This window comes from Empidonax traillii, unplaced genomic scaffold, assembly GCF_003031625.1.
Source record: "Empidonax traillii isolate 1590-97213 ecotype Southwest subspecies unplaced genomic scaffold, ASM303162v1 scaffold1322:size239206, whole genome shotgun sequence".
Classification (NCBI taxonomy): domain Eukaryota; kingdom Metazoa; phylum Chordata; class Aves; order Passeriformes; family Tyrannidae; genus Empidonax; species Empidonax traillii.
In genome coordinates this window covers 145,648-171,630 of record NW_020956515.1, presented here as the reverse complement: position 1 = coordinate 171,630, position 25,983 = coordinate 145,648, and the positions used below count along the sequence as shown (strand labels likewise).

General features: G+C 39.9%; 1 protein-coding gene across 7 annotated transcripts in view; it reads right to left on the bottom strand.

The window, feature by feature from the left end:
- The window catches only part of XRN1 (5'-3' exoribonuclease 1), a 30,981-nt gene extending 5,175 nt beyond the window's left edge, over positions 1–25,806 (bottom strand). For 2 of the 7 annotated variants that reach the window (XM_027906565.1, XM_027906561.1), the window contains exons 1-41: positions 25,686–25,806; positions 23,447–23,679; positions 22,088–22,185; positions 21,617–21,726; positions 21,409–21,519; positions 21,114–21,196; positions 20,094–20,181; positions 19,792–19,960; positions 19,508–19,575; positions 18,803–18,937; positions 17,838–17,901; positions 16,967–17,072; positions 16,281–16,370; positions 15,983–16,139; positions 15,526–15,645; positions 14,671–14,840; positions 13,725–13,845; positions 13,533–13,631; positions 12,620–12,723; positions 12,012–12,143; positions 11,143–11,305; positions 10,868–10,981; positions 10,314–10,412; positions 10,041–10,156; positions 9,069–9,215; positions 8,620–8,709; positions 8,174–8,309; positions 7,433–7,489; positions 7,163–7,295; positions 6,339–6,408; positions 5,316–5,541; positions 4,561–4,656; positions 3,990–4,085; positions 3,660–3,774; positions 3,038–3,102; positions 2,547–2,657; positions 2,050–2,175; positions 1,578–1,734; positions 1,049–1,227; positions 732–845; positions 539–650 (exon numbers count right to left, since the gene is read on the bottom strand). In XM_027906565.1, the coding sequence (XP_027762366.1) occupies positions 539–650; positions 732–845; positions 1,049–1,227; positions 1,578–1,734; positions 2,050–2,175; positions 2,547–2,657; positions 3,038–3,102; positions 3,660–3,774; positions 3,990–4,085; positions 4,561–4,656; positions 5,316–5,541; positions 6,339–6,408; positions 7,163–7,295; positions 7,433–7,489; positions 8,174–8,309; positions 8,620–8,709; positions 9,069–9,215; positions 10,041–10,156; positions 10,314–10,412; positions 10,868–10,981; positions 11,143–11,305; positions 12,012–12,143; positions 12,620–12,723; positions 13,533–13,631; positions 13,725–13,845; positions 14,671–14,840; positions 15,526–15,645; positions 15,983–16,139; positions 16,281–16,370; positions 16,967–17,072; positions 17,838–17,901; positions 18,803–18,937; positions 19,508–19,575; positions 19,792–19,960; positions 20,094–20,181; positions 21,114–21,196; positions 21,409–21,519; positions 21,617–21,726; positions 22,088–22,185; positions 23,447–23,679; positions 25,686–25,760 (4,855 nt within the window). In that variant the 5' untranslated portion in view covers positions 25,761–25,806. Of the gene's footprint in view, positions 1–538; positions 651–731; positions 846–1,048; positions 1,228–1,577; positions 1,735–2,049; positions 2,176–2,546; positions 2,658–3,037; positions 3,103–3,659; positions 3,775–3,989; positions 4,086–4,560; positions 4,657–5,315; positions 5,542–6,338; positions 6,409–7,162; positions 7,296–7,432; positions 7,490–8,173; positions 8,310–8,619; positions 8,710–9,068; positions 9,216–10,040; positions 10,157–10,313; positions 10,413–10,867; positions 10,982–11,142; positions 11,306–12,011; positions 12,144–12,619; positions 12,724–13,532; positions 13,632–13,724; positions 13,846–14,670; positions 14,841–15,525; positions 15,646–15,982; positions 16,140–16,280; positions 16,371–16,966; positions 17,073–17,837; positions 17,902–18,802; positions 18,938–19,507; positions 19,576–19,791; positions 19,961–20,093; positions 20,182–21,113; positions 21,197–21,408; positions 21,520–21,616; positions 21,727–22,087; positions 22,186–23,446; positions 23,680–25,685 lie in introns of those variants that run through there. The other 5 variants (XM_027906562.1, XM_027906563.1, XM_027906566.1 and 2 more) reach the window with 5 other exon arrangements.
- Positions 25,807–25,983: the final 177 nt, after the last annotated feature.

Here is a 25,983-nt window from a genome sequence, read left to right as displayed (position 1 = left end):
GTTTTTACAGAACTACATCTAGGACTTTTAGCAATTTTTGGGGTGGGGGTTACTTACCATGCTCAAGTTTGGCTGTGTACAACAGCATTGTGATGTAGCACTTCAGGGAAAGTTGGTTACAATCCAATAAAAACTAATGCATGGATAAACATTAACTATATGGGGGAATCCATGTAGAAAATCATGGAAGATACTTCTTATGAAATCTGGACTAGGACTATCAGCTTTGAACTAATTCTATCATTTTAAAGGAAAAAAAAAAAAAAAGCCAAAATGGAAAAAGCACCTAAGACTGAATGGATAAACATATTCTTGAGGAAAAGAAATAATTGGGAGAGTCATGATTCTTTGTATTGAATTCATCTGCATAGTGATGAGAAGAGGTTTATCAACTGTTTTCAGAACAGTTCAGACACACAAATACATACATGAAGACCAAAAAATGGGGGTTCTGGTAGACATCCATTTTCACATGAAGAACTGCTGCAGTTACAGAACACCATTACATATTTGAAATGTGTCCCAGTCAAACACTCACCAGGGGGTTGTGCAAACACTGGAGGGATTGATCCAGGTGGAACAGGAACTCCAAGAGGCTGATAATTTGGAAACACCGGTGGAGGGGAAGCAAAGTTTACTCCTATAGAGCTCTAGGAAGAAGGAACCAGAGGGTCACAAACAGATGCAGTGCAAGGGAGACCAAGGTTTTAAAAGCTTCTTTCCATCCTCACCAAACGCTGTAGAGCAAAAAAGGCGGCTTTCTCCTTGGCTTCAGCCTCGGAGTGACACTGAGGCCCGTGCACCAGCAAACCATTCGACAGCTTCACGTGGCAAACTGTCATGGTCTGGAAAAATGACAGAAGATTGGTGAGGGGATCTGATCTGTACTGCTGACAAACTGAGGACTTGGTTGCTCAGTTGCTTTTTAAACAGACAGAGGGAGTTAAGTTTTATTTTCTGATGTATTTCAGTGGTCAGTTTAAATATTTAATACAGGACAATTGATAAAGAGTTGCGAAGTGGAACTTTTGCAGGAAAAGCTTTTTACCTGTGGTGTTTTTAGGAAAGAGAAATCTGGTTGTGACATTCCAAGAAGTGAACAAATTCGAGACAGTTCCGAAACGGTGGAGAGTGCAGGCTGTGGGCAAGAGAAAGGGTGGCCTCCAGTTTCTATTGCTGGTGTGTTCTGAGGGCCTCCAGGGCTATAAGGCTTGTTCATATAAGCAGCTGACAAAAGGAAAAAAAAAAAAACAAGGATGGCAACTTGATTATTAGGACAGAAGAAAAAAAAAAAAGCATATTTAATTTTTTCCCCAGTATTTTCATAATGTTTACAAAAGACAGAAGACCACATATGAAGAGAATTTTAGCTCTGAATAAAGAAGTATAAGTGAAAAAAAGATGGGCATTTCCTTAGTGCATTTTGAGAAATGGCACTGTGCTGTAAGGTGTGTTCTAAAGGTCACTCCCAGTGCAGCTCTGAGCTCTGAGCTGTTGGCTAAAGATACTCATTTTTTTGTGAGGTGTGTTCTGAAAGGTCACTCCCAGTGCAGCTCTGAGCTGTTGGCTGAACGTACCCATTTTTTTTGTTGGTCTGTATTGCACAGCAGCTCCGTGGCAATCCTGTCTGCAGGAGGGAGCAGGGCCATCAGTAACCTGGGCTTTCACTTCATTCCTCGTGTCCAGATCAGAGCCATCTATCTTCAAAATCTCTTTGAGCATCCGTGTTCCTTTCTTTAAAATAAAATGAAGCACTCAAGGACACACTGGCATTCAGACACCATGACCTCCTTAACACTAAACATCATCCTTGGTGACAGAATCTGAATTGTTCCTTTGCAATCAGTTACATTTTATCAAAGCACAGATAACAGCATCTTAGCACAAAAAAATGTGTTTGCTAATGTTCTTTGAGAACAGCTAATTAAAACCTCGTTAATGTGTTTTAGAAAGCAGCACGAGGGTTCAGGGAGTTTCTTTAAATAGAAGCACTGATGCTAAGATGGCAGATGCTAAACTGCAATGTAATGATTCCTGCAGTGTACAGACCATAGCAAATGACTGTGGTGACAGATGCTCTTCATTTGTAGCTCTGGCTTCCTTAGAACAAGTCTGCACTTCATTTTCTTTGGAAATTTTCAGCGAAGCTAGAAGGCTTTCCAGTTCATTGTCCTTCTTAAATTGAAAAAGAAAAAAGCTACATCAACTTCGTATATTTACAAGTAGATGCAAGAGGAAGGAAGGGTATATTAATTTGAGGTTAATTTTATTCTCATTCAGATTTTTTTTCTCTTAGCTGAACAGTTCAGAGTCATGTCTGTTCAGAGTGTGAACAGACATCCAGAGACCACATCAAGGTTTGCATATTCAAAATATGCAAGTATTGAAGAACAGAGAAATCATTTAAAGAATGGTCAAAGTTACACAGATTTGTCTTCTGTTACAAACATGAATTTGCACACAAGTGACAGGAACAACTCGACCAAAACAGACTGGGAACCAAAGTTATTCAGAGAGCACAAGAGAATCAACTACCTAGATCCTACCTTTGCACCTGTACAGGGACCATCAACTGCAGCCTTCTGAATCACAGGCATGTTGGGACTTTCATTCCTTTTCAGAAGCTTGACATTGTGCTTATTCACACCTGCAAAATTCTGAGATAAACTGCAGCAATTATTATTGAATATTCTATCACTTGTTGTAACCCAATCCTGTCAGAGATGTTGTGCAAACAGCTTTCCCAAGCTCAGATCCTGAGAGGGTTTCAGCTCCCTGAAAACCCAACATTTGTGTTTCCCCATTACAGAGTCTGAGAGGAACAGGAAAATAGGTTGGTATCATCATACACCTTCCACACTTCCTCTCATGTTCTGGCTATAAAATCTCTACTGAAAAAAAACCAAACAAACAAATAAATTGTACCTATTAAAAGAATCAACTAAGATGCCAGTAAAGGCAAATTTGTAAAATGACAAATCGGATCAGAGGAAAATGGCAAGGAAAGAACACATTTACTCAGTACAGACAAAATTACCTGTTGGTTTGATATTTTATTATGTGGTTGATTTTCACCTCTTGTAACTTTGGAATCTTCTTTAACTACAAAAGAACGTATTTTTTGAAACACTCTTAAATTAAAACTGTAATACTTATCAAGACTCAGAAAGTATTAACTCCATATAAATATGTAGAGTTGCATTAATTTGAAGGGTTTTATGAAATGTTGAATTCATACTTTAGAGTATGTGGTACATATTCATACTTTAGAGTATTTGGTACATGCTTTTCTTCTAGGATAAAATAAAATTAAAGCACATGCAATAATACGTCTAATTTTGTATTCTACAAATACAATCACGAGCAAATTTTCTAAAACACATGGTGTTGTTTTTTTGGTTTGTTTTTATATCAGATGGGTGGCAAGTCAACAGAACACAGAACAGCTCGTCTAAGATGTTCAGGATTAAGGATGGAACAATTGAAATAATTATTGCCAGGGAGAGTTGACAATAACAACTGCAATGTAGTGTTTATAAAACTACAATAAATTATTTCCTGTCAATAACTACAAAAAGCCAAAAAGCTCCACAGACATTTCACTGAAGATCAGCTAAAGCAAGCAGTTTTCCTAAACAGTTTCTAATTCTAGGACTTACATTTTTTATATGGCTCCTGCTTTCTTTGCTGACATTTAAAGCTGCTCTCGTTGAATCCTGGCTTATAAAACTGATGGCCAGTTGCCAGCTTGATTTCCTGAGGTAGAACTGCACTCTAGGATTTCAAAGCACAAAGCCTAATCAGAAAACTCTCTTGTCATTTCCCAAGCAGCCCCACACAATCACCTCTTTCCAGTATAACAATACTTTGATCCAGAGGATTCACTTGCAGCATAAACTGAGAAGTTGTCTGATATCACAAACTGATGGATGAAACGAAGTACCCTCCTGTTTTGAACCCATGGATGTGTTTAAAGTTTGTACACAAACCTTCTCATGAATGTTTTGCTGAACGTGCTGAGACTTCCCCGAGCTCTGCAGTGACTGCCATATGCTGCAGAATTCATCATCTGCCTTACTCTGTGCCTGGCAAAAGAAGAAACAAGATCCCCCCAAAAGCAGCTATAAATTCAGCTTTTGAACAGCTCAGCAGACACCAAGACATTCTGAAGCTGGAAGGCCCAAGTTTAACACAGCCCAGATGAGGTGTTTTCATACTGACACCAGGACAAGCTGCAGGTAATTAGTTTATAAAATAAGCTGTTGTGGTGAGTTGCACTTGTACAACAATTTTTCACTTGATTACAGTTCTGGATATCCAGAACTGAAGCCCAAATATGCAAACACCACTCTTGAAAATCTGATATCTAACCAGGGATAACACAGGATGTTATACCCACTGAAGAACAGAGAGCAGTTCTGCTCCAGGCTGTATCTGGACTAAAACATCAGAAGCACTAAAACCAAGCTATTTATTAATCATGAGAAAAGGACACCTGCTTAAACAGAAGGTCAAAGTAGAGACATTCGTGTCCAATACTAAATGAATCAAAACACTCACTTTATTTTTCTGATTGCCACTCAGAAATAATCCTTTCTGGGGCGAGTTGCCCTGATTTTCAGCCCTGAGATTGTAATGCTGTCTTCCATTCAGTTGCTAAATTATTGAGAGAAAAAAAAAATCAATCAGAAGTGTTTCATTGCCCTAAGTTTTCTTTTGGAAAGCAGTTTTTCTCGAATAGACTTCAAAACATGAGACAATTGTTCTCAAACACCCCTATAGCAACATGAAGTTACCAATTAAGATTATTTTGTTTAAAGAAGACACTTACTAAAAAAAATAATGTTTCATTAAACCACTAAGAACCCTGATATCTATAATTTTTCCTCCTTTATTGTAGTTTCAAAGTAAATTGTAACCAAGTAAAACTGATAGGGAAATCCTATCATCTTCTTTTGAGCATGGACAAACTTGGCCTACAGGAAGCATTATGTGAACAGAGCTTTAAAGAAATAACTGCACCTCTGCCCAAAACATACTGTTTGTTGACATCAAATGTGGTGTCAATGCTCCAAACTAAGTATTTGTCTCTCAGAAATGCAACTGGAGTTACTCAGAGTGAAACAACTGTCAACAGGAAATCTCAGTCCCTTTCATTATTGCATTAATTTTTTAATTCCTCCAGTATAAGAATTATCCTACTTCTAATATACTGACACAAAAATGAACTTTGGCTTGGGCCAATGAAGAAAACCATGTCAATAATTCAGCTTCGAGGGGAAAACACTTTTGGAGAAATGCCAGCAAAGTCTTACCTGAGTAGGAACGAAGAGGGAGCGAGGAGAATGGTTGAGGCCTCCCAGCTGCACTTTGTGCGAGCACGCAGATGACAGATCAGGTGCATGTGAGTTGTAGTTGGTCACTGCTGGCTGAGGTTTCACTATGGCCATCAGCTTCTGATTGCCCATTTCGGAGCGGCTGCCGTGGGACAGGTTAATTAAGGCACTTGAGGGCAGGCGATAACCTCGGGCAGGGGAGCACCTGCGGAGAAGTAAATGACACAGGTTAATTGTCACCAAAAGATAACGGCTCGAGTTTAAACAACAGAAGCTGAAAACTGTCTCCCAGATTGAAATCCCACTGCACTCCCCACTTTGGCCTCTGGCTGCAAACCCAGCAAACAACAGCAGTGACTACCCTGAGTTGAGATTGTTCCCTTCACTGCTGAGCCTAAAGATTAAAGGTGAGTGAATTGGTTTAGCATAGTTCTGTAGTAAATCCTTCTGTAAAAGATTAAGAGCCAAGAAACAATTTTTTTTTTTTTTTCAAAATGAAAACTGAAGTTTAAATTCCAGTAGCAGAATTATAAATGGAATTCAAGCAGCATTTCGGAACACTGAATATTGTCTGTGCCACAGGACACGCTCTTGCAAGGGCTGGACTTGTGCTATGCTTTGGGAATGCAGGGAACAGGTAAGAATCCACTCTACCTTCTGTCATTAAAACCTTATTTAACCAAGAACAAGGGTAAAATGAAGCCTGCTGTGTAAATCTGTGCACTTAGAAGTTGAGCTGTTTACTTAAATCTAGAGGAGTTATTACACTTTTTAAAACAAAAGCACCTCCACGTCCTGAAGAACAGTTTAGGTTTTTCCTGGTGGTTGGAATTTAGTGCCTCAGTATCAATTAGTGGATTCAGAGGCCCTCCTTCCCAAGAACAGACACCTCCTGACTGGTTTTTAATCTTACTGATAATAACCTGCTTGCTACATACTTGTTTTAAAAAGACATTTGGAACCAGTGCTTTATTCTGCTGCTGTGAACCCCCCTGCACAAACCTTATAGTGAGGCCTCCAAGGAATTCTTCATCAAACAAAACTTCAAAGAGCACATCTGTTTCTCTGGTAGCTACAGAAAACAAAGCAAAATGTCATCCTACATGGGGTATGTTAGCTATTTAAATATCTGGATTGGTTATGCAATAAATAATGAAAAGACCAACAATTAACACGAGAAACCCATTATATTCCTGAGTAATTTCATTAATAGAAATTTGAAAATGCCAGGTAAGAAAACAGTTTACATGATTGGATCTCAATAATGTAAATAATTGCTACTTAGTGGGAATGGATAAATCCTTTTATTTACTTGAAATAGATTTATAGTTAATCTTCTTGTTAAAGAAGGTATAAATTCATGCCAATTATTGAAAATGGAGTATCACAGAATAAAAAACCAAACTCAAACTAAAACCATTGAAGACAAATCATATTTGATAAAGTTTTACGTTCAATGTAAGTATTAAGGTCTTTTATGTCCTTTGTTTTTATGTCTACTTCTCCTAATTTTGCTCGTATCTTTCCATAACTTCATTTTGTTCCTTTGTTGATCTGCCCTCTTCATATTAAAAGGGAACAAAGGGGAACTTCTTACTCATATTAAAAAGGAACAAAGGGCAGGTAATTTCTTACTCAAAGAACAGCTGTGTAACACATGAAATTAAAACAGAAAACCTGTAAGTTGAATTCAAAACAGTAAATATGTGGTTAATGGCTTCAAGTTGTATATGCTTCACAGTGAGAAATTATGTGTATTCACATTACATATTTGTGTTATATACAAAACACCTGCTATGTAGATACAACCATGAAGAAAATATTACCTCCTTTAATTCCTATAATGGTGCCTCGAAGGCCAACTGGCACAGAGAAGTTTTCCCTGACGTTGACAACGCGGTCAAACAGCCTGTACTCTGCATCCCGGTCTGGAACAACCCCCTTCTGCTGCTCCAGTGGCTGCCAAACCCAACAGACTGTGTTAGTGCAGGCCAAAGGAGAAGGATTGGAGTTAAAATGCATTTATAGCAGTCACTGAGGCAAAATATAACACAAACTTCCTGGAAAAAAACCCAAACAAAACAAAAATCACTCACCCTGTACAGCAGGTGGGGTTTCACCGTCACTCGCACCTTCTTGTTGCTCTTTCTTTGCTAAAGGAGAGGGACAGAAAGTCAGGACAAACCAGTGGAGGAACCAGCACTGGCAGTGGTAAAACAAACCACCTGAAAAGGTCACGTGGAGTTCTTCAGTTTCTTTTCAATAATGGTGTAAAGCTGTCCCGAAGTCTTTAAAACACGTCCAGTTTTTAAACATGGTGGATATTTCTCACCAAAGAATTTAATTGTCTAATTCCAGATTTCACATCACTTTTATTAAGATGCCCTTGCAAGTTATTTCAAAAAAATTAGCCCATTATTTCATGTGGTTTCGCCCTTAGCTTTTACTTTAGTATTTTCCTTGCCCACTTTTTTTCAACTGCGGCCTTGGGAAAACAACTTTCTAATTTTCTGCAGACCAAAGAGAAGCTGCAAGGGAAGATCAGCTGGGACTGCTCTGCACTTAGAAAAAGAGCACTTGAGTATTTCTGACTATACACAGGTACCTGTTCCTTGATGAAACCCCCAAAAGGCACAGTTCAGAGTACAGATTCAGCTAGTGCTGCTAAATCACCCCCAGAGGAGTGAGCCAACCACAAAGATGAATAATGAGTTCTTCTGAATCTCTGGGATAATTCACATTCCAAGTCCAGATTGACACTCTCTCATTCTCTGGAATGACAAGTAATCTTCAATGGCCTTATTCCCCCCTGCCCCCAGTGCCAGCAAGCTGCATACCTTGCATTTCTCTATTTCTTCTTCAATTTTCTCCACTATGGCTGCATCCAAAATTTGCAAGTCACAGGATGAGCGAGACAAAGCAGACACAGGATGTGCCTTCAACCAGGCAACAATTTCTTGCACTTTCTCAGCTCTGAATAAAAAATGACGTGAGTTAAAGCTTTTAGCTGCATAACCCAGGCATTTTAACACGTTCCCTGAAGTCAAGTATATGATACAGGTACAATGCTTGTATACACTCATAAAGTAACAGAACCTGAGAGCTCTGTATGAGTTTACAGCAGGGACTGAAAAAAAAAATCTGAATCATGCAAAAAGTTTTGTTTCAGGAAAAAGAAAAAAAAAAATAGAAAGAAATTAATTAAAACTATTCAGGAAATTACGTTTATAGCCAATCAAAAAACCATGTCCAGATGAGATTACAGGTTCTGTGACCAGCTTACCCATTCTCATCCTCTCCAGGCCAAATGTCATCTTCATAGCAGATATCTTCTTGGCTGTTCTTGGCTACATAATTAAATAGTTCAGGCACCCTGGAAAAGCAAATAAATGGCAGATAAGTTTTTGTTTCACATCAACATAGACCACAAAAAAGCCTCATCAAAACAAAGTCTGATGAGCTTCAAAATTTGTGAATCCCAAATGAATTATTTTTTTTACTTAATTTGGTGTACTGTTAATTTGTCAAAGATAAGCTGTTAACAAAATTACCCAAAAATATGACTCTCCTTGGAAAAAGAGACTGTTAGAAGGAGAAAACTGGAATAGAGAAATTCCATCAAGGAATCTCCAAAACCAAACTCATCAGTTCTCAGAACTGTGACCAGAGGACAAAATCCAAAGCCTGAGACAAAGGTGGGTAATTTGGATGAAGTTCATCTCCAATACTTGCCTTTCTAAATACTCAGCAAGCAGTTGTTCCACTGCAGAGGAGTACATCCACTCATTCCCAACCTTCTTGGTGTAGCCAGGAACTTCTTCATTTTTCTTATTGAACTTCAGGTTCAGCCCCACATTTGCTTTGTGATCTCCATGAGGGCTGGAAACAAGAAGAAGTTGATTAACCTGCAGTAACATGTGTGTGTGTGTTTACATACATTAAAACCCCCCCACACAAACACACCTCAACCTTAAACCAGAGAACAATTCAATTGTTGTGTTGTTTAGTTGTTAACAGTGTGTCAGAAATGGTCCAGGCCAAAAGCTGTCCTCCTTTGTGCCCAAATTTATTGCAACTGAGGGCAGGAAATATTTTACCCTTCTTCTTTAATTGAGATCTAATCAACCACAAACTACCTGGCATTTACCAAGCTGTGGAACAATGTCCTTGAGCAATCAGTAAGGAACAAATGTGCACATCAGATCACAAGAGGATGCTCATGTATCAAACACATGTTTACAGATCTGTCCTAGGAAACCACAATTTGGACATTCAGAAGACCACACAGATTGCCTTCCTTATATATTTTAAGCAGTCTTAACTAGTTCTGAAAAGAAGTTACAGGTACAATTAATGCCCCTTTGTACTTGCAGTGATAAGTACAGTAAATTAGATCCCAATTCCACTCCTTTATTCTCAGTGTGGCACTGTCAGTTTGAACTCCTGATTCAATTATGCAAACAGCTAACCAGGAAAATCAATTTTACATCTGCCTAAAATATTAAAGCAAATAGAACCCTCCAGTAAACAGAAAGTAAAACCACATTTATAATAGGAGAGAAAAACACTGCCTATCAATTCAGTTTACAGCAAATATCCTTTATAGAGAGCTTCACATCATAAAAAAGCATAGACTTGATAAGAACAGCACTTAAACAGGTCAGAAATTTTGTAGAGCTGTCAAAATTCACACAGAAAACTTACTTTTTCTTCGATCCTCTTCCAATAAAGATACTCCCTGTAAATCTGGAGACAAGATATCCACTTACTCCAAGGCGGCTGGCCAAAATATAGGCAGGATTGTATTTCACAGAATATTTCTTTAAAACAAACAAATAAAAAACATTGGCAGTTCCTGAAGGATAAGGGGTTTTATACAAAGGGCAGATGAATAATATGGAAACACCCCTTAAAGACATTTACCATTGCAAAATTTATTTGCTGCATGGTTTGAGCTTTTGCTAGAGAAGAACTTACATGCTGGTTCTGTATCAAAGGATCGAGCTGGGGCTCACAGGGAATGTTAAAAACCACCCGAATTCTGCCTTCTCGGATGACATCATGGGAATCCTGAACCTTGGAGAGAAACACCACACATTAACAATGCTGTCAAACCCAGCAGCCTTTGGATCCCACACCTTGCAGTCTACTGGGTCAACAATCGTGCTGCAGCAGGCACAGAGATAGTCTGGGACTCATCACCCTGCCCTGGCACTGCACCCTCAGAGAGGCAATCACTCAGCATTAAATAAAGGAATCCACGCCTGAAAACGGCACAAAATATTGCAAATTATCCCCAAGAATTAATAAAATAATCCTGCATTCCTGCTATGCTTTTTACTCTTATGGCAGCAATAATGACAGGGAAAACAGAATAACCCCCTCTTCCTCTGACTAAACCACCAGGGACTCTCAGATTCCAAATTTTAGCTGGCAAACGGCCACAACTGTCACACAACATCTTAGATTATTTTAGGTTTGCAAATAAAGAAATCCACAGGGAGAAAAAGTATGAAATTACTGGCACTAACTTCTCCCATGCAGCCGTAGTAAGGGGATCCCAGCATGAAGGCTGTGCTTCCAGGAGGGAACAAATCATCCAGAGTTCTGATGTTGGAAAAGCGGGAGTCAAAGGCCTTGATATCCTACACGAAAAGGACGGAATTTATAATCTCAAGTATCATGCAGTTCCAACAGAATAATAAAAAATAATAAACGGACATTTATTCTAAAGCATTACCTGAATCTGAAACACTTGGAAGAGGACACTGAACTCATATATATTTATATATATTTATATATTTACCTTGACAACTGTTTGGTAAACAAAAGGAAGAACTTGCTTGGACCACTGCTTCTCCAGATAAACCTCTCCATTTTGGTTCAGCTGATACCTGTTCCCAGTGAGTAACTGAGCATACACAACTACTGAGGTTTCATGGATAATTATTCCTTTTCTTCTCTGGTAGCTGAATACAAAGCAGAACATTGGATTACAATAAACAGAACTGAACCACGAGGGTAGAATTAATTTATTGAAATAAAAAGAAATAAAATAAAACCCCTTCTTTAAAAGAGGACTGTAATAGTTTGCTTCCTTTTTTACAAAAAATGCCCAGAATAAATGCCTTAACCAACTAAGCTGCCCCCTGTTGCACAGCCATCACTACAGAGCTGTGTGTATTAATTGAAGCACACTTTATCTTTACAGTGGAAGGGGTTGGTTTAATTAGGGCATTTAACTCAGATGACAGATAATAAAATGCCAAACTACTGTAACTCAGTCATATTCCACTGAGCACCCACACTCCAGAAGTGTAAGAGCTGCATTCAAGTGACTTCATTCTAAATACCTCCTACAACAGAAGGTTACTAACACCAGAACAGAAAATTAAGAGGGAGGGTAAATACTGAAACTCATTCATTTGAGTTCTTTTGTAACAGCATCTAACTTGAATTACCTAGGGGCTAACTCCACACATTCTGAAATTTCAACATAAGCTCTTTTGTGTTGTTTTTTTTTTTTTTTTTTTTTTTAAATTCCAGCAGACTCGATTAACCTTTATCATCAAGCATGCAGCAGCTCTTCAGTGCTGCTTGGGTCTGTAACACAGCAACAAAACACAGCTAAGACACCAAATGCAGAGTCACACCTTCATTTTGGGAGTTACTTACTGCTCTGAAATGCCTTGAACTTCTTTTACCCACAGGCTTTGTTCCTTATCTCCAACATAAGCCACTTTGGTTGGGGGCACTGCATTTCCCATGTAAAGCCTCTGTGTGCCATGTGGTTCTTCCAAGTGAAACCTTGGGAATATTAATTTAACCAAGATTAATCTAGACATAACCACTTGGGAGCAAAACTTAAACCAGTCAGAAATGACTTGTTAAGGATATAGAAAACTTGCATCATCGTTTTCTCTATCCTTTCCACAACAGGCCACACTGCATGGTTTTTTTATCAAAAAAACGTGCTGAAAGGAAGGTGGCATATAAACCTTCTCTGTGGGGATTGCTGTGCGTGCATTTTCCCCTCAAAATAAAGAATGGGCTCTCCCAAGCTTGTACAGCTCCAGCAAAATAATGAAGGGCCAGAACTGCTCCAGAGCCAACAAAGCTCAGAACTATGTTAGACAAAGGTTGTCCCACGAGCAGCCTTTGCTACATCTGCAAACCAATCTGCTGTCAGCATCACAATAAAACCAACGTGTTTGTACAGCCCAAGGGGCTTAATTCAAAAACTAATAAAGACAACAAACAACTCTGCATCAGACAGCTCTTACTTGGTTTCTCCATCTGACACTGCCACAACTCTGGCTTCTTCAAGGTGGGGCCAGTTCACAAAAACTCGCTTTCCAAGTATCGAACTGGCAACGTTTTCTACCAGCTGAAAAAAAACCCCAGAAGTTCCTGTTACCAATTGTTTAACATATTAAAAGATTTTTGTTACAGCATTTTCAAAATGGTTTTGCAATAAAAATTGCAGGTTTCTTGTAGAATACAGAGTTCATTTTATGAAAATATTCTTGATACAGAAGTGTTGTTCTTTGCATGTTGCACATGCTATGTGTAAGACCTGGCCTGATTTACATTTCTGATATAGGCTGAGTTAAATCACTTAGAACTGGTTTTGTCTCTGGGACACAAAAACCAAAATGACAGAAATATTTTGTACCTTAGATTTTACTTTTGTATCTCACTGAAATAAAGGAACAGCACTTATGGCCATGACTTCGTAGCATCTGTAATTTTAATCTCACATCATGTTGTTGTTTTTCCGATGAGTGGCTGCTATTTTTCAATGTATTATTTTGGCTTATTTATTTTTTCTTGCCATGTATCTTGAATATGCATTCTCTCTGTTTCTCTAAGATCCTATCACGTTGTTTCCCTCCTTTCTCCTTTCCTGGTTTTATTTATCTCTGAAACATTTTTCTTTTCTGCATTTGTCTTTTGCTACCTTGACTCTTCCCACTTAATTCCTCTATCAAACAGCCCCATCTGAGTGGAAAGTGTTAAGTCTGACTCAGCTGGTACTTTCAAAATAGATACTGAGAATAAACACATAAATACATATTCTCCTCTGATGGTCTCAGCTTGGTGCTGTATTTAACAAATTCAGTCTTTTTATGACAAGATTTTTGTGTGGTATTTTTGGTTGGTTGGTTTGGATTTTGTCAGGAGCTGAATGCTTACCTGATCTTTGGAGTTCTCATCAGCTATGATTTCTAACATCATGTTCTCTCCGTGGCTGCTTTGCTGAAACACCTGCACACCGCTTTTTTTAAGATAGAACTGGGTAAAAACAAAACAGCACAGAAAACTTGAACTCTCACATCGTTATCTATTAAATACAATTGAAATGTCAGAAGAGAGGTATCTTTTTACCTTGTGCTTAATGTGCTTTAAGGTAGGAAATCCACAAAAATATAATGCACTCTTGTTGATTTTAGTTATCTTATTGTGGGTTATTTCTACGTGCCAAGCATCCAAAGGTATTGTTTTATACCTGAAAAACAAGTAGCGCAACACCTGCTCATACACATTGACCTTCAGCCCTAGAAAAGCTCAACACTCATTCAAATACTCATTAATTGACAAACCCTTTGACCCTTTGACTTCCAGCAACTAATTTACGTCACTTGGAATCTATAGAAAGGACTATAAAAACCCCCATGCTATTGCTACAAAGAGACAATTCATTAGAAACAAGACAAAACTTCACAATACGTGCCAAACTCGCTATTTTAAATAATTGTTATTATCAAACTCCAAACTAGCAGTGGTTCTGTGTGGGATTAATGGTGTAATTCATCTTCACAACTCTTCATTCTTCACTGACTGCAATCCAGGACAGCCATTCCTCCTCTATTCTGCTTTAAGTCTCACTACTATTAAGCCTTTGGTTATCTTGAAACCTCAGCCTGTGTGAGATAAAGCTACTTGCAGTGAGAGAAAGGTGAAAAACACCCGTGTGTTCCACTCTCTGCACTGGATCCAAATGCTTCCATTTTTCTAAAAACGCTCTGGAATTATCATGCTGATAAATCATCACCAGTTAGCAGATATTTGTATCGGTTTTTCATCCTCTGTGTCACAGAGGTTTAGTAATTCTGGAGATTGTTCTCAGTGATTTACAATTGGTTCCTATGTTCTGCACAGGAACACTTGAAGGAACAAATACCTTTACTGTGCCATCCAAAACAAGTAACATCTAACTCAATATTTTACATTTTCCAGTGCAGGTGTTGGCACATGCAAGTTTGAGTTAAAATGTTAATAAAAGTATCCCAACTACTTTTAGCCTACTTGGAACTTGTTATGCCGGTGTTACCTTGTATGACATCGTTCTATGGCAGGGAATTTCTCAGGCCACGGGGACAGGTACTGAAACTCAGCCTCTTTCTCATACCAGTACATCAGGCAAGGACTGTGAGTGTTCCTTTGTTTCTCCTCCTCTTTCAGGCCCTTGTTACAGGACTCCATGGCCTGCAGCAGCCGTTTCTGAATGGCACAGAAATGACACGTGTGAAACTGGCAACACAAATCAGCATGGCCACGTCCACCCTGGCAAAGGGCAGGTGGGCACTTCTGTGGTTCATGTGCTCATCTCCCAAGAGCTGCCTCACCCTTCCTCATGTCCCAGCTCCCTGATAAAAACAGTTACCATGGAATGGCTTTGGACAATAAAGACCACCTTTTTGCAAATCTGTTACCTAAAACTGTTATCCTACACGTAAAAGGAAAATTATGACTGTATTCCTGTCCATTAATGCGCCCTGTTACTGGTGTTCCTGTGAGGAAATTACCTGTAAAAATACACTTTTTTTTCTCAGGTGTTTCTTTTATTTTACCTACAAACATTCTGTACTTTTCTACATATATAGGAATAAAACTTTTTTCCTTAAAGAATCTGAAACCAAATATTTGAATAACTGGTTAAAAACATCAACAAAGAACACAAAGTCCCCAGCCCTTACTTAGGACTTCTGTCTCCTGCAGCTGATTCTGCTTGCGGTGACTTCACCTGGACTTACTCTCTAGGCAGAAAACATTTACATTTTTCTGTGATCTTACCAAGTGTAAATCTAAACTTCCACTTAATTGCTTGTCTAACTGTTGATTAATTAAGCAAGTTGGCAGATTTGTTATGAAGCTTTTATAGACAGTAGAAGCTGAAGGAACTTACCTCATCAATAAATGGGATTAACACTACAGCTTCCCATTCCTGCTGTTTTCCATTTAGGTCAGTTTTAAAATCAGGTGGATAATATTCTATAATAGGAGAGTCTTGACTAGTCATCAAATGCTAGGGAAATAGAACAGAGACAATATCAGAGACAACGTAGCACTAACTGTAAGAAAAGACAGAGCAAAGCTAGAGTAAAAACAATTCAGGGTTGACCAGGAACTCAATACCTCAATGTCCTAGTCAGAAACTGCTTAGCAAATGCAAAACTTGTTATTTATTACTAACTTTACAACGTAGTAAGAATAGTAACAAATAGAATATTTACCCATACACCTAAAATTTAGAGATAGAATATAATTACTAAGACATGCAAAAACATCAAAAGAGTAAAATAAAATAAAGCAGATAACCAGTAAGCAACAGAGAGAGAGTGCAGTTTAATCCTGTATCCCACCTGGTAGCATTTAGGCAGCAGATCTTTGCTAGCTGCTGGAAGCACAGCCAGCAGCTGTTCAAATGGCATGAAAGGTTTCCCCAGTTCAAAGTGGATCTTGAGGTCCCTGATGTTGCGAATATCTGACAGGTACGGGGCGTAATGGTAGGGGTAAAACCTGCAAGGAGAGACCTCTTGAGCTGCTAAATCACAGCACAGCAATGTTCACACAGCAGGGCCCAGCCAAACCACCCCAAATGTGCCCAGCATACAAGGGCAAAGGGCACTGTCTTTCAGCACTTTCTCCTCTTTTTCTTACCAGCTCCATGACTGAACTCCATGGTAGTAATAATGCAAAATCCACTGGATTGCCTGGACATAACATTCAGCTTGATCAGCCAAGAAGTCACTTAAAAGGAAAGATAACAATTTTCACTGGTATACAAAAAGTACTTAGCATCTTGTACACAGAAATGAAGATAGCACGTTTTGGAAACCTAATATACCGCAATTTTCCAGATCCATTTAATCCTAATGGACTTCTTCTCTTTGGTCCTCAAATACCTATCACAGAAAACTTGAGTTGCAGCTCTTGGTGCAAAACCATCACCACTGCAGCAGCCTTCCATGTGTTTTCTGCTTTCAGCATGGAAGAATATTCTGCCCTGTACTAGAATTACAGAATGGTTTGGGTTTGGAAGGGACATTAAAGATCATCTCGTTCCAAGCCCTCTGCAGTGGGCAGGGACATCTTCCACCAGACAAGGTTGCTCAGAGCCCCATCCAACCTGGCCTTGCTTCTCTGGGCAACCTGTGCCAGGGCCTCACCACCCTCAGGGTAAAGAATTTATTCATTTCTATATCATCTAAACCTACTCTCTTTCAGTCTGAAGCCATTATGCCTTCTCCTGTCACTACATGCTCTTGTAAATAGTCCCTCTCATAGATATTAACAAAGACTTGTCTTTAGGGTTTAGAAAAAGAGAAGAAAAAGTATCCACTTACTCAGAAACTACTTCTACCCCCATTTTAGTCATGTAGTAAGTTCTCTTGTATTGCCTAAACTCAGTTTCAAACAGATCATCATCTTCTGGTTCATCTTCCAACACAGCTGGAAAAGAAAGGCATGAAAAATAAAAAAGAGGGATTAATGTTCATTTCTCTGCTACAATAAGGTTTAAAAGCACTCACTTTTGACTTACTGAGTTAATTTTATCCCTCGATTCAAAGCTAGAGGTGCTCATACCTTCCTTGCACCAAACGTACCATGACTCAAACAAAATCTTTTACCCAGAGAAATTCTGGAACTTTCAAGACAGATAACCCATTTTTTTAGCTCAATTATAAGAGCAGAGAAGATAATATAAGCCACCAGAAAACAATCTGAGAAAACATTAAAACAGATTTTAAAGTTTAACTATGATCAGCAACACCATCTCATATCATGGAGTACTATTCATATATCTTTGACAATTAATTTCAAAACATAAGCAAAAAATATCTCCTACGGGTGGAATGAGTATAAAAAAGTAACCACAACCAAAAACCCTAAAGCCATAGAAAAATCTGTTCACTCATCCCCACTATATCACAAAAAACCCTAGGGATACAATTATTAAAACCATAATATTGTTGGAGATTTGCTCATTCATTCCTTTAACTCCTCCCAGAAATCCAGGTCAGGGAAGAAGCCCTCAAAAGCTTTAGCCCCACTCTCTCTCTCCATAGCAGTTCCACTTCCCACCAGCTGACTACAAAAGTCTTGCATTTAGATTAAGGTCATCTCTGACATGAAATTCTTACAGTTCTTCCAAACCTGAACATGTTAACATTGGGGGTTTTGTTATATGGATGTGGAAAAAATGTTTGCACTTACTTTTAGGGGTCACTTCATCTTCGTTTTTTTCTAAAGCAGCCAAAGATATAGAATTTTCCTGAGCCTTAAAAATCAGTGTTTTAAATAACGTAAAAATGCAGGTTAATATGCAGAAACCTCATTCAATACCATATAATATGCAACTCAAAATGCCATAATCAAAGTGTATAAACACTATTATTATAAAACTCATTTCCTTCTCCTACCTATAATTGCTTTAATTATTGAATCAGACAAAAGGACAGATCAGACCAAGAAGCAGCCTTAAAAAAACCCTTAACTACCTTTAAAAAAATACCTGAATATTTGTTTTTCAAAATGCTACTGTTTCCCAACACTGTTCAGTACACATTTAAGCAGGACACTTGAAAGGTACTGTTCCTTATTAATTAGTTATATTTGAAATTGCAAGTTTACTAGTTAATTATTGGCCTGTTTAGCCATCAGCACGCTTGTAGCACGTGTGGGTAGAGTCATTCTCCAATCTTCATTGGCAAAGCCCAGCCATGACTGACAATGACTAATTAATTAGCTAACACTAATCTAAGATAGCAGTTGCTCTGGGGTGAGCTGTTTACCCACTCACTGTCAAATCACTGGCCAATACCAAGACATGCCTGACTCACCTATTGGTGTATCTGGAATGTGTAAAACCTGCAGCGAGCTCTGCACTGAAAGGTTAAACAAAGCAGAGCAGATTTGACCTTAACTCACCCAGAAGCACATTTTGCTGCTTTGGAGGAACAGCAAAGCATTAAACTACAGCTTGACAAGACTTCCAACTTCATAAGAACCTGACCTCGACTTAACCATTCCATCACTCCCAACCAGTGATGCATACTGGTTTTACTCTCTTTACAATCTCAAAGCAGAGCTTTATACCATTTAATTTGTCTAAGGTCAAAATATCGACTCGCAAAAGAGGAACATTCTGCTTCCTGAAATTCTGCCTGTGAAATACTCACCTTTTGTTTCTTTTGTTTATTTTTCCTGGCTTCCTCTGCTGAAATACCAGCTGCCTCGTTGAGGTATTTATTGCCCACTTTGCTTTCAAACCATTTCAGGTCTACAAAGACTTCACTGAAGTGTTCACGATCAAACTGTGCAGAAAGATGAAAGTAAGTTTGCCAATATTTGAGGGATGTCAAATTCAGAATGCTAAATTAACAGTGCCTTTTCAGTCCGTGCCTTAGATTGCATGTAGAGTTATCTGTACATAACCATTTTGCCCTAGAGCTACAACAGATATGTAACAATCTGTGACATATAGAGAAGCCATCATTTATTTACTTCCTGGAAGGCAGTAAAGGGTAACCAAAGGAGTTAAATAACTATCCACTATATCTACTAAGTATCCACTCTAAAAGAAGCACATACAGAGGGGTCTGGGTACCACAGCCTCGTGCCACAGACCTAACACCCTCACAGCTCTGGCCAAGAACCAGAGGCCAGGGCTGAAAGCAGGGGCAACTTTTATACTATGAAAAGATCAGACAACAACTGATTGGATTTCATCTGCTAAATGGTAAACCAGCTGATTGAACCACCTGTAAAACATAGCCATTTAACAGTTCATTAAAACTCCAGTATGGTTTATTTTAGGGCACTATATTGAGTTTATATTCCACACACTTCACCATTCCATACAGTGCAATTTCAAAGTTACTTACATCTGACAATCTCGTGAGATATTTCTCAAAACGTTCTAAATTCAGGTGCCCATTTTCATTGATGTAACCTATTGTGAAAATTAAGTATGTTTTTTAAACTAACAACTTAACAATGTTAAAATTTTAATCTTTAAATGCCCCACAGATAATAGAATGCAATCCTGCTGGCTGTCTAGAGAAAGTTTAGGAAATGCTGAACATTCTAACATGGCTAAAAAGGACAATCAATATTAAGGCAGGAATGTTAATGCTTCTATTTTCCAGAGCTAAGTTAGTTTTCTTACCTCCCAGTTCTGGCAGGATAGCCATGTATGTTCTGTAAAGGAGCGGCAGTGCATCATGATTTATGTGTAAATGAGGTAGATGAGGAATGAAATCATTTCCTACAAGGAAACCCATTAAGATCCAATCATCTATTATCCTTTCAATATCATATTCAAAGGAAATCTTGTCCTGGGGTGGGGGGGGAAAGAAAAAAAAAAAAAAAAGGAAAAAAAGAAAAAAACCCAGGAGCATAATTTTTATTAGCATTTTTGCATAAAGACCCCACACATTTTTTTCCAATCTCAGCTCCATTAGAACTTACTTTTACTGGGGAAAATTCATAATCAATATATTCTCTCATCAGTGATAAGTGCAGCAAATGAAATGTGGTTTCCTCTGGCGCACACGCTCTGTAAATTATTCAAAACACCAAGTTAATTATTTATAAACACACTTTCAACATTAATATTAATATAAGTCCAAGGATACCTAAACCCAAGAATTTTTACTAGGATTGTACCCTTACAGAAGAACTAACGTATAAACACTTGCTTGGATCTGTTTTAGGGTTAATCTGCTTTGGTCTCCAAAACTTGGCAGTGGAATCTCCTAAACAGCAGATGTGGACAAAGCAGGGCAGCTCTGGGGAGTTCCAGCTGCAGGAATGATTTCCTAAGTACTTATCCCGTTGTTCTAAGAAGGGACAAACTAATCTAACTTTGCACCAGGCCCAACAAGTTTTAAGGTATCTTAAAACCAGGGTGAATAAATAGAGAGCACACAGATTCCCATCTGAACTGGCTGGGTTACTTTTGTAGTCACTTGAAATGGTTGTAAGGAAAGAAAATGGTCCATATGTATTATTTAGTGCTTCAACGTAGCACTAAAAGAATAACAAACCTTCCATTTGCTCATGCCATACAGTAGCCAACATTTTAGTAATTATTCCAGTAACTTATTTACAAGCACAAAAGCTCAGATGTATGTATACATTTTAAAAAATCAGTATCTGCACAAGGCAGCTGTGGAAACAATGTCACTGCAGCCCGGCTTGTCCATTAATAATAATAAGAAAACAGTGTAGCGCATCAAAGCTTTAAGGATTTTTTTACCAGCTGTTCTGACAGCACACATTTTGTCATGTAAATTAACCTAAATGCACAGTTTAACAAGTTGACTTCTTCTAACCAAAAAAAAAAATAAACTAAGACTTTATTAATTTAGCATGCAATCAATAAAAAACGCAAACTAACTACCAAACACAAACCTGTTTTAGTCACCCAGCATGTTCTGGATTTAATTTCATCACATATAAAATAAGAGTAAAGTTAAATGACTTCACCTTTGAGCCTTTTTACCACCAAATCTGACTTCTTCTCTTAGGAGTGCAAAGTGAGCCTCGTGAGTTGTTAATCCCAGCATTATCTATAGCAGAGAGACATTAGAAAGATATCATCATTACGAAGCACTTGAAGCAGTACAAAGAAATGCTGATGTTGTGTTTCATGACAGATTCAGAAGTGTGCAGGAACGCAGCACTACATGCTTGTTTAGTAACATTTTAGCAGCCTGTGACCTTGGGAAGATATCACAGACGTGACAGATTCTGCTGTCTGTGGTACCTGAATGGCACTCACCAAATCAGCATCCAAGCCATAGAGACAGTGTCTCGTGTTGGGATCGTGGTGAGGCTTTGCTTTTTCTGATCTGATGAACTCCATAATTTTATGCTCCCCTTCCCCTGGGGTCTGGACAAAACAAAAACAAGCACAAAAAGAAATTCAGCAGCAAGTATTTTTTATAAAATGAAAATTTATTTAAAATAAAATAGCAATGAAATGCGACCTCATGGCCCGACAAGTAGACTGTTATTCCTTGCCAGGATTTGTCTGTGGAAATCTTCATATTTACAAAATATTTAAGATGCTCATTCAATCTGGCCATGAATTCAGTTCCTGAAAACAGAAATCTAAGTTAAAAACAAAGATTTTCACTACTTTGCACTTACATATTAGACATACTAATGAAAAAACAAAACAAAACAACAAATAAAAATTCTGCCAGAGATGAAGGGGATAACTGTTTTTTTCTTCCTTAGATATTTCACTTTTTACATAATAATCTAAAAAATTTTTAGAATGAGACCATATTACAACCCTACTGAGTTACTAAAATTTCTGTTCAACTTAAGCCTTCACTGATTCTGTCTTCTGTTTTTTTAAAAAACGCCCTTAAGACAGAAAAATAGTACCAAAATATAGATGCAAAAACATAAATCTAAACACTTAAATTAAAATAATTGACAAATTGTCTTACCTGGTGTAATACAGTTGGAGTCAAATCTGGCTTCTGTAGGGAGAGTTTCCCCCTTTTCTAATGCCTTTTTTATTTTCTCCTCTGCCTCTTTTGCTGATCTAAAACAAAATAAGGTTGGAGAGAGAGCAGAGGAAGAATCATCTTATTCAAGCATTAATATCCTAAGCGCAGTTTTACTGACTAAATAAATACAGTTGACTTTTTAGAGCACTAAAACAAAAAGAAAGAGAATTTTAACTCCTGAATAGTTTGAATTTGTTCCCAATCCAATGAAGAAGCCTTAAAAACAGCTTTTTCTTCCTAGTAGTGATGATAACCTGTCACTACTCAGATGCAGGTAATATTTAGATGATCATACAGTGGTTGATCACAAGGACTGTTGAAACAGCAGGTGCGATCTAAACACCTGCAAATGCTATCCCAGAAAATTAAGGTAACAGAGTGAAACAAAGAAGCAGGTCTGGAATACCAAAGGAGTCAGAGGAGTGAACAATTTCTCATCAGCAGTAACATAGAAACTAAAAAAAATCCCATCCTTTCCTGGCCAAGGATTTCATAACCCTTTGAACCAGAAACAGAGGAATCACCTAATTCTTGAATTTTTGTCCTTCTCTCAATTCTGCTAAAATTTTCTATTTAGAACTTTTTTAATATCTACTTCCTCTCAACCTCCTTTCTTAAAGAAAAAAAAAGCTCATAAAAAAAAAAAAAACAAACAAACACGAAGTTCAGTTGCTTGAAAATATTTTCTCTCGTCCCTTCCCCCATTTTGTCTATGTTGTGGTTCCCTCACCAACCCTGTGCTGACCACTGGATTTTCTTCCTTACAGCAACCTTAAAAAAAGCTTCCAAATCTCCCAAAGCATTACTGTAATTCCTAGCACTGTGAATCTGCTTGCAGCTCTGTATCTGAGGAAAGGATCTTGGGAACTGGGATCAACAGGAAATCAGGGGTTCATTGGAAACTTGATTTCTTCCCTGACTGCCCAAGGACGCTCCGTTACAGTCACCAAAAGGCATTTCCAGAACCAGCATTCACAAATACCAAAGACACTCCCAGCTTATGAAGCCAGTGGAAACACCTGCAAGAGCTCCACTGCAGACTTCTTTCACAGGAAATTTTGTAAGAAAAAGCTCCACGTACACAGAGAAAAGTTGAAGTGACAAGCAAACTTTCCTTTTTGGAATCCTGATTTGAACATTTTTACAGGTAGTAACTCTCATTTAACTACAGATTAAAACCACTGTCAAAGGCACTATCAGCCAATCTATTTTACTTTTTATAGCATGCATTTAAGTAAGTGGGGTTTTTTTCAGTGTTTACTTTCCTCAAGACAGAGTCAGAACTCATCTTCTTACCTAAAACGTCTCCCACGCTGCTGATTCATCTTTGCTCTTGGAGCTACTCCATCAACTGCCATGAAGAAAACCTTCCTGGGCTTAATAATGCGAAACAACACTTCCAAATAGTGGAAGATGTTGGCAAAAATCTTATCTTCGGAGATCCTGAAGTGGACATCATCATCGTTCGGGTGTGAACACTGATGGATAATGCCATTCATGTCCAGGTACAAGTTGTCAAATTCTGGAATCTGCAAAAGCCACAGTGAGTCCCCCAGCTGTGAAGCTGCAGCGCTGCAGTCACTGCCTGAGGCACAGCTGAGAGCAAGGGACGCTGGAAATGGGCTGAGTGAGGTGGGAAAACCCCCCTGGAACCTGCTGCTCACCAGGGGGCTAAGGAAGAACAGCTGCTCTGCTGATGGGTTTGCCTGCACTTGCAACCCGTTAGAATGACTCTTCTCAGGGAACAAAGTCAGCGGAACAGGTTGCTGTCCTATCCTGGCTGTTTCTGGAACCTCAGAACTTTTGTCTCTGTGCTTGGTCAATCTTATACACACATTGTAAAAGGGAAAAGCAAACAAAAATCTCTCTTTTGAGAAAGAATTGTTTTCTTTTTTATAACTGCACACACTTGACTGATTCAATCTTCCATAGCTGCACTACAAGCAATAAAAACTACAGAAGTGAGGATGCAATTTCCAACAGCATTTCCAAAGCAAAGCCAGCTTAAGAATCTTTGAGTTCTCCCACTTGGACAGTTCCTCCCCTGCCCACTGCAGGCTGCCTGTTAGCTCTGAGTGCTCTGAGCCCTCTGGGAGTCTGCAGAGAGGCAACGACCACCCAAAGCAGCAGAACTAGCAGTGATAACATCAATTTCTTTCTCACACTTTCCAAACATGGTTTTATTTCTTTCTAGTTCTCTGTTCCTCTAACAGCCCTACCTGCAGCAGTCACACTTCCTTTTAAAGGAAAAAAAACTTCCCAAATGTACACAAGCAAACGTTGTTAAAAATATGAACTATCTCTTTGTTACCAAACCCCACCAAACACGCACGAGAGCAATTCGCAATGAACAAACCTATTCTTTAATCCACCAATATGACTGATCATAAAAATCCTGCCCTCATTACAACTGTCTCCCTGCTGCAACACCCTGGCTGAAGCAGACACTGCTGCTTCAGCTTGCAAGCCTAAAGGTTCCAGTGAGCAACCAAGGCTCTCAGCAAGCAGCAGGAAAGCCAGCACACACCGCTGCCCCTGGCTACACACACAGCAAGACCAAGCAAAGCATCAGCATAGACCTGAGCTTTGAAAACTGCTCTGAGATCAGCAGGAAGGGTCAAACATCCAGGTTTGGAATCGCTTGAACCCGGCATCTTAGTTACACTGATACAACAGCTGTTTAATCTTTAAAAATCGTGGCTGTTTAGGGAAAATGTACAAACATGCCTTCTCAGAACATCCTGTCACGCCTCTCAGAACATCCTTACTCAGACTATTAAACCACACCTGTAACACTGCCTGGAAATGACAAAGAGCTTGTATCTAACAGGTACCAAACGTAGCCTCTCCGAAAACAAGACTTTTTTGCCCTACTGTTAAAAGCATCATTTTACCACTGCCTTTTTCCAGGCTTGAACATACTTCCCAATCTTGCTGCTGACACAAACAGCCCGACGCAGGTGACAACAAGGAAAGGCAACAGGGCTGCGAAACCCGCCCCTCGTCATTACTGCGCCGTCCTTCGGCAGCAGCTGCAACTTTTCTGAGCCCGACAACGAGGAAACTCCAACGCGGGGCAGCACCCGGGGTTACCGACGGGGAGCCGGATCGGGGAGCGAGCCGGGCACCGCCACACGACAGGGGAACGCCGGGGCTGGGCATTCCCTGCGGGAACAGCGCGGTTTGGGTCCGGGACCGCTGGAAACATCGCCGGCCGTGCCGAGGGGCGCGAGTGCCGCCATCCCCGGCCTCAGGCAGCGCTGCCCCAGCGGCGGGTTCGGCCCGCACAGCCGGGCCGCCCGGGGGCACCGAGCGCCCCGGTCCCTTCACAGCGACCGCCCCGGCACTTCGGGCCGCCCCGAGCCGTGGGTCCCCCGAGCCGCGGGCGAGCCGGCCGGGCTCGGGCTCAGCCCCTCAGGGCCGGCCGCGGACAGGCCCGGGCGCTCGTCCCGCTCCCTCGCCCCGCCGAGGGGCCTCCCGGGACCCCTCCGGGACGGGCCCCTCGTCAGGCACCGGCGCTCGGCCCGCAGCTCACCTGGTGCTCCTTCAGCACCTGGCTGAGGCAGGGGTAGCGCTCCGAGATCCACCGGTAGAACTTGGGGACCCCCATGGCCGCGGGCCCCTCAGCCCCGCCGGAACCAAACACGGCGGGCCGCGCTCCGCCCTCCTTCCGGCGCGCCGCGCTGACAGCGGCCCAGCCCCGCCGCTCCCGGGCGGGCCCGGCCGGTGCCACCGCCTCTCGGACACGTCAGCGCCAGCGGGGCGGGGGCAGCGCCCGCCCCTCACACCGAACCCGCCCCCGGCCCCTCACCCCGAGCCCGCCCCTCACACCG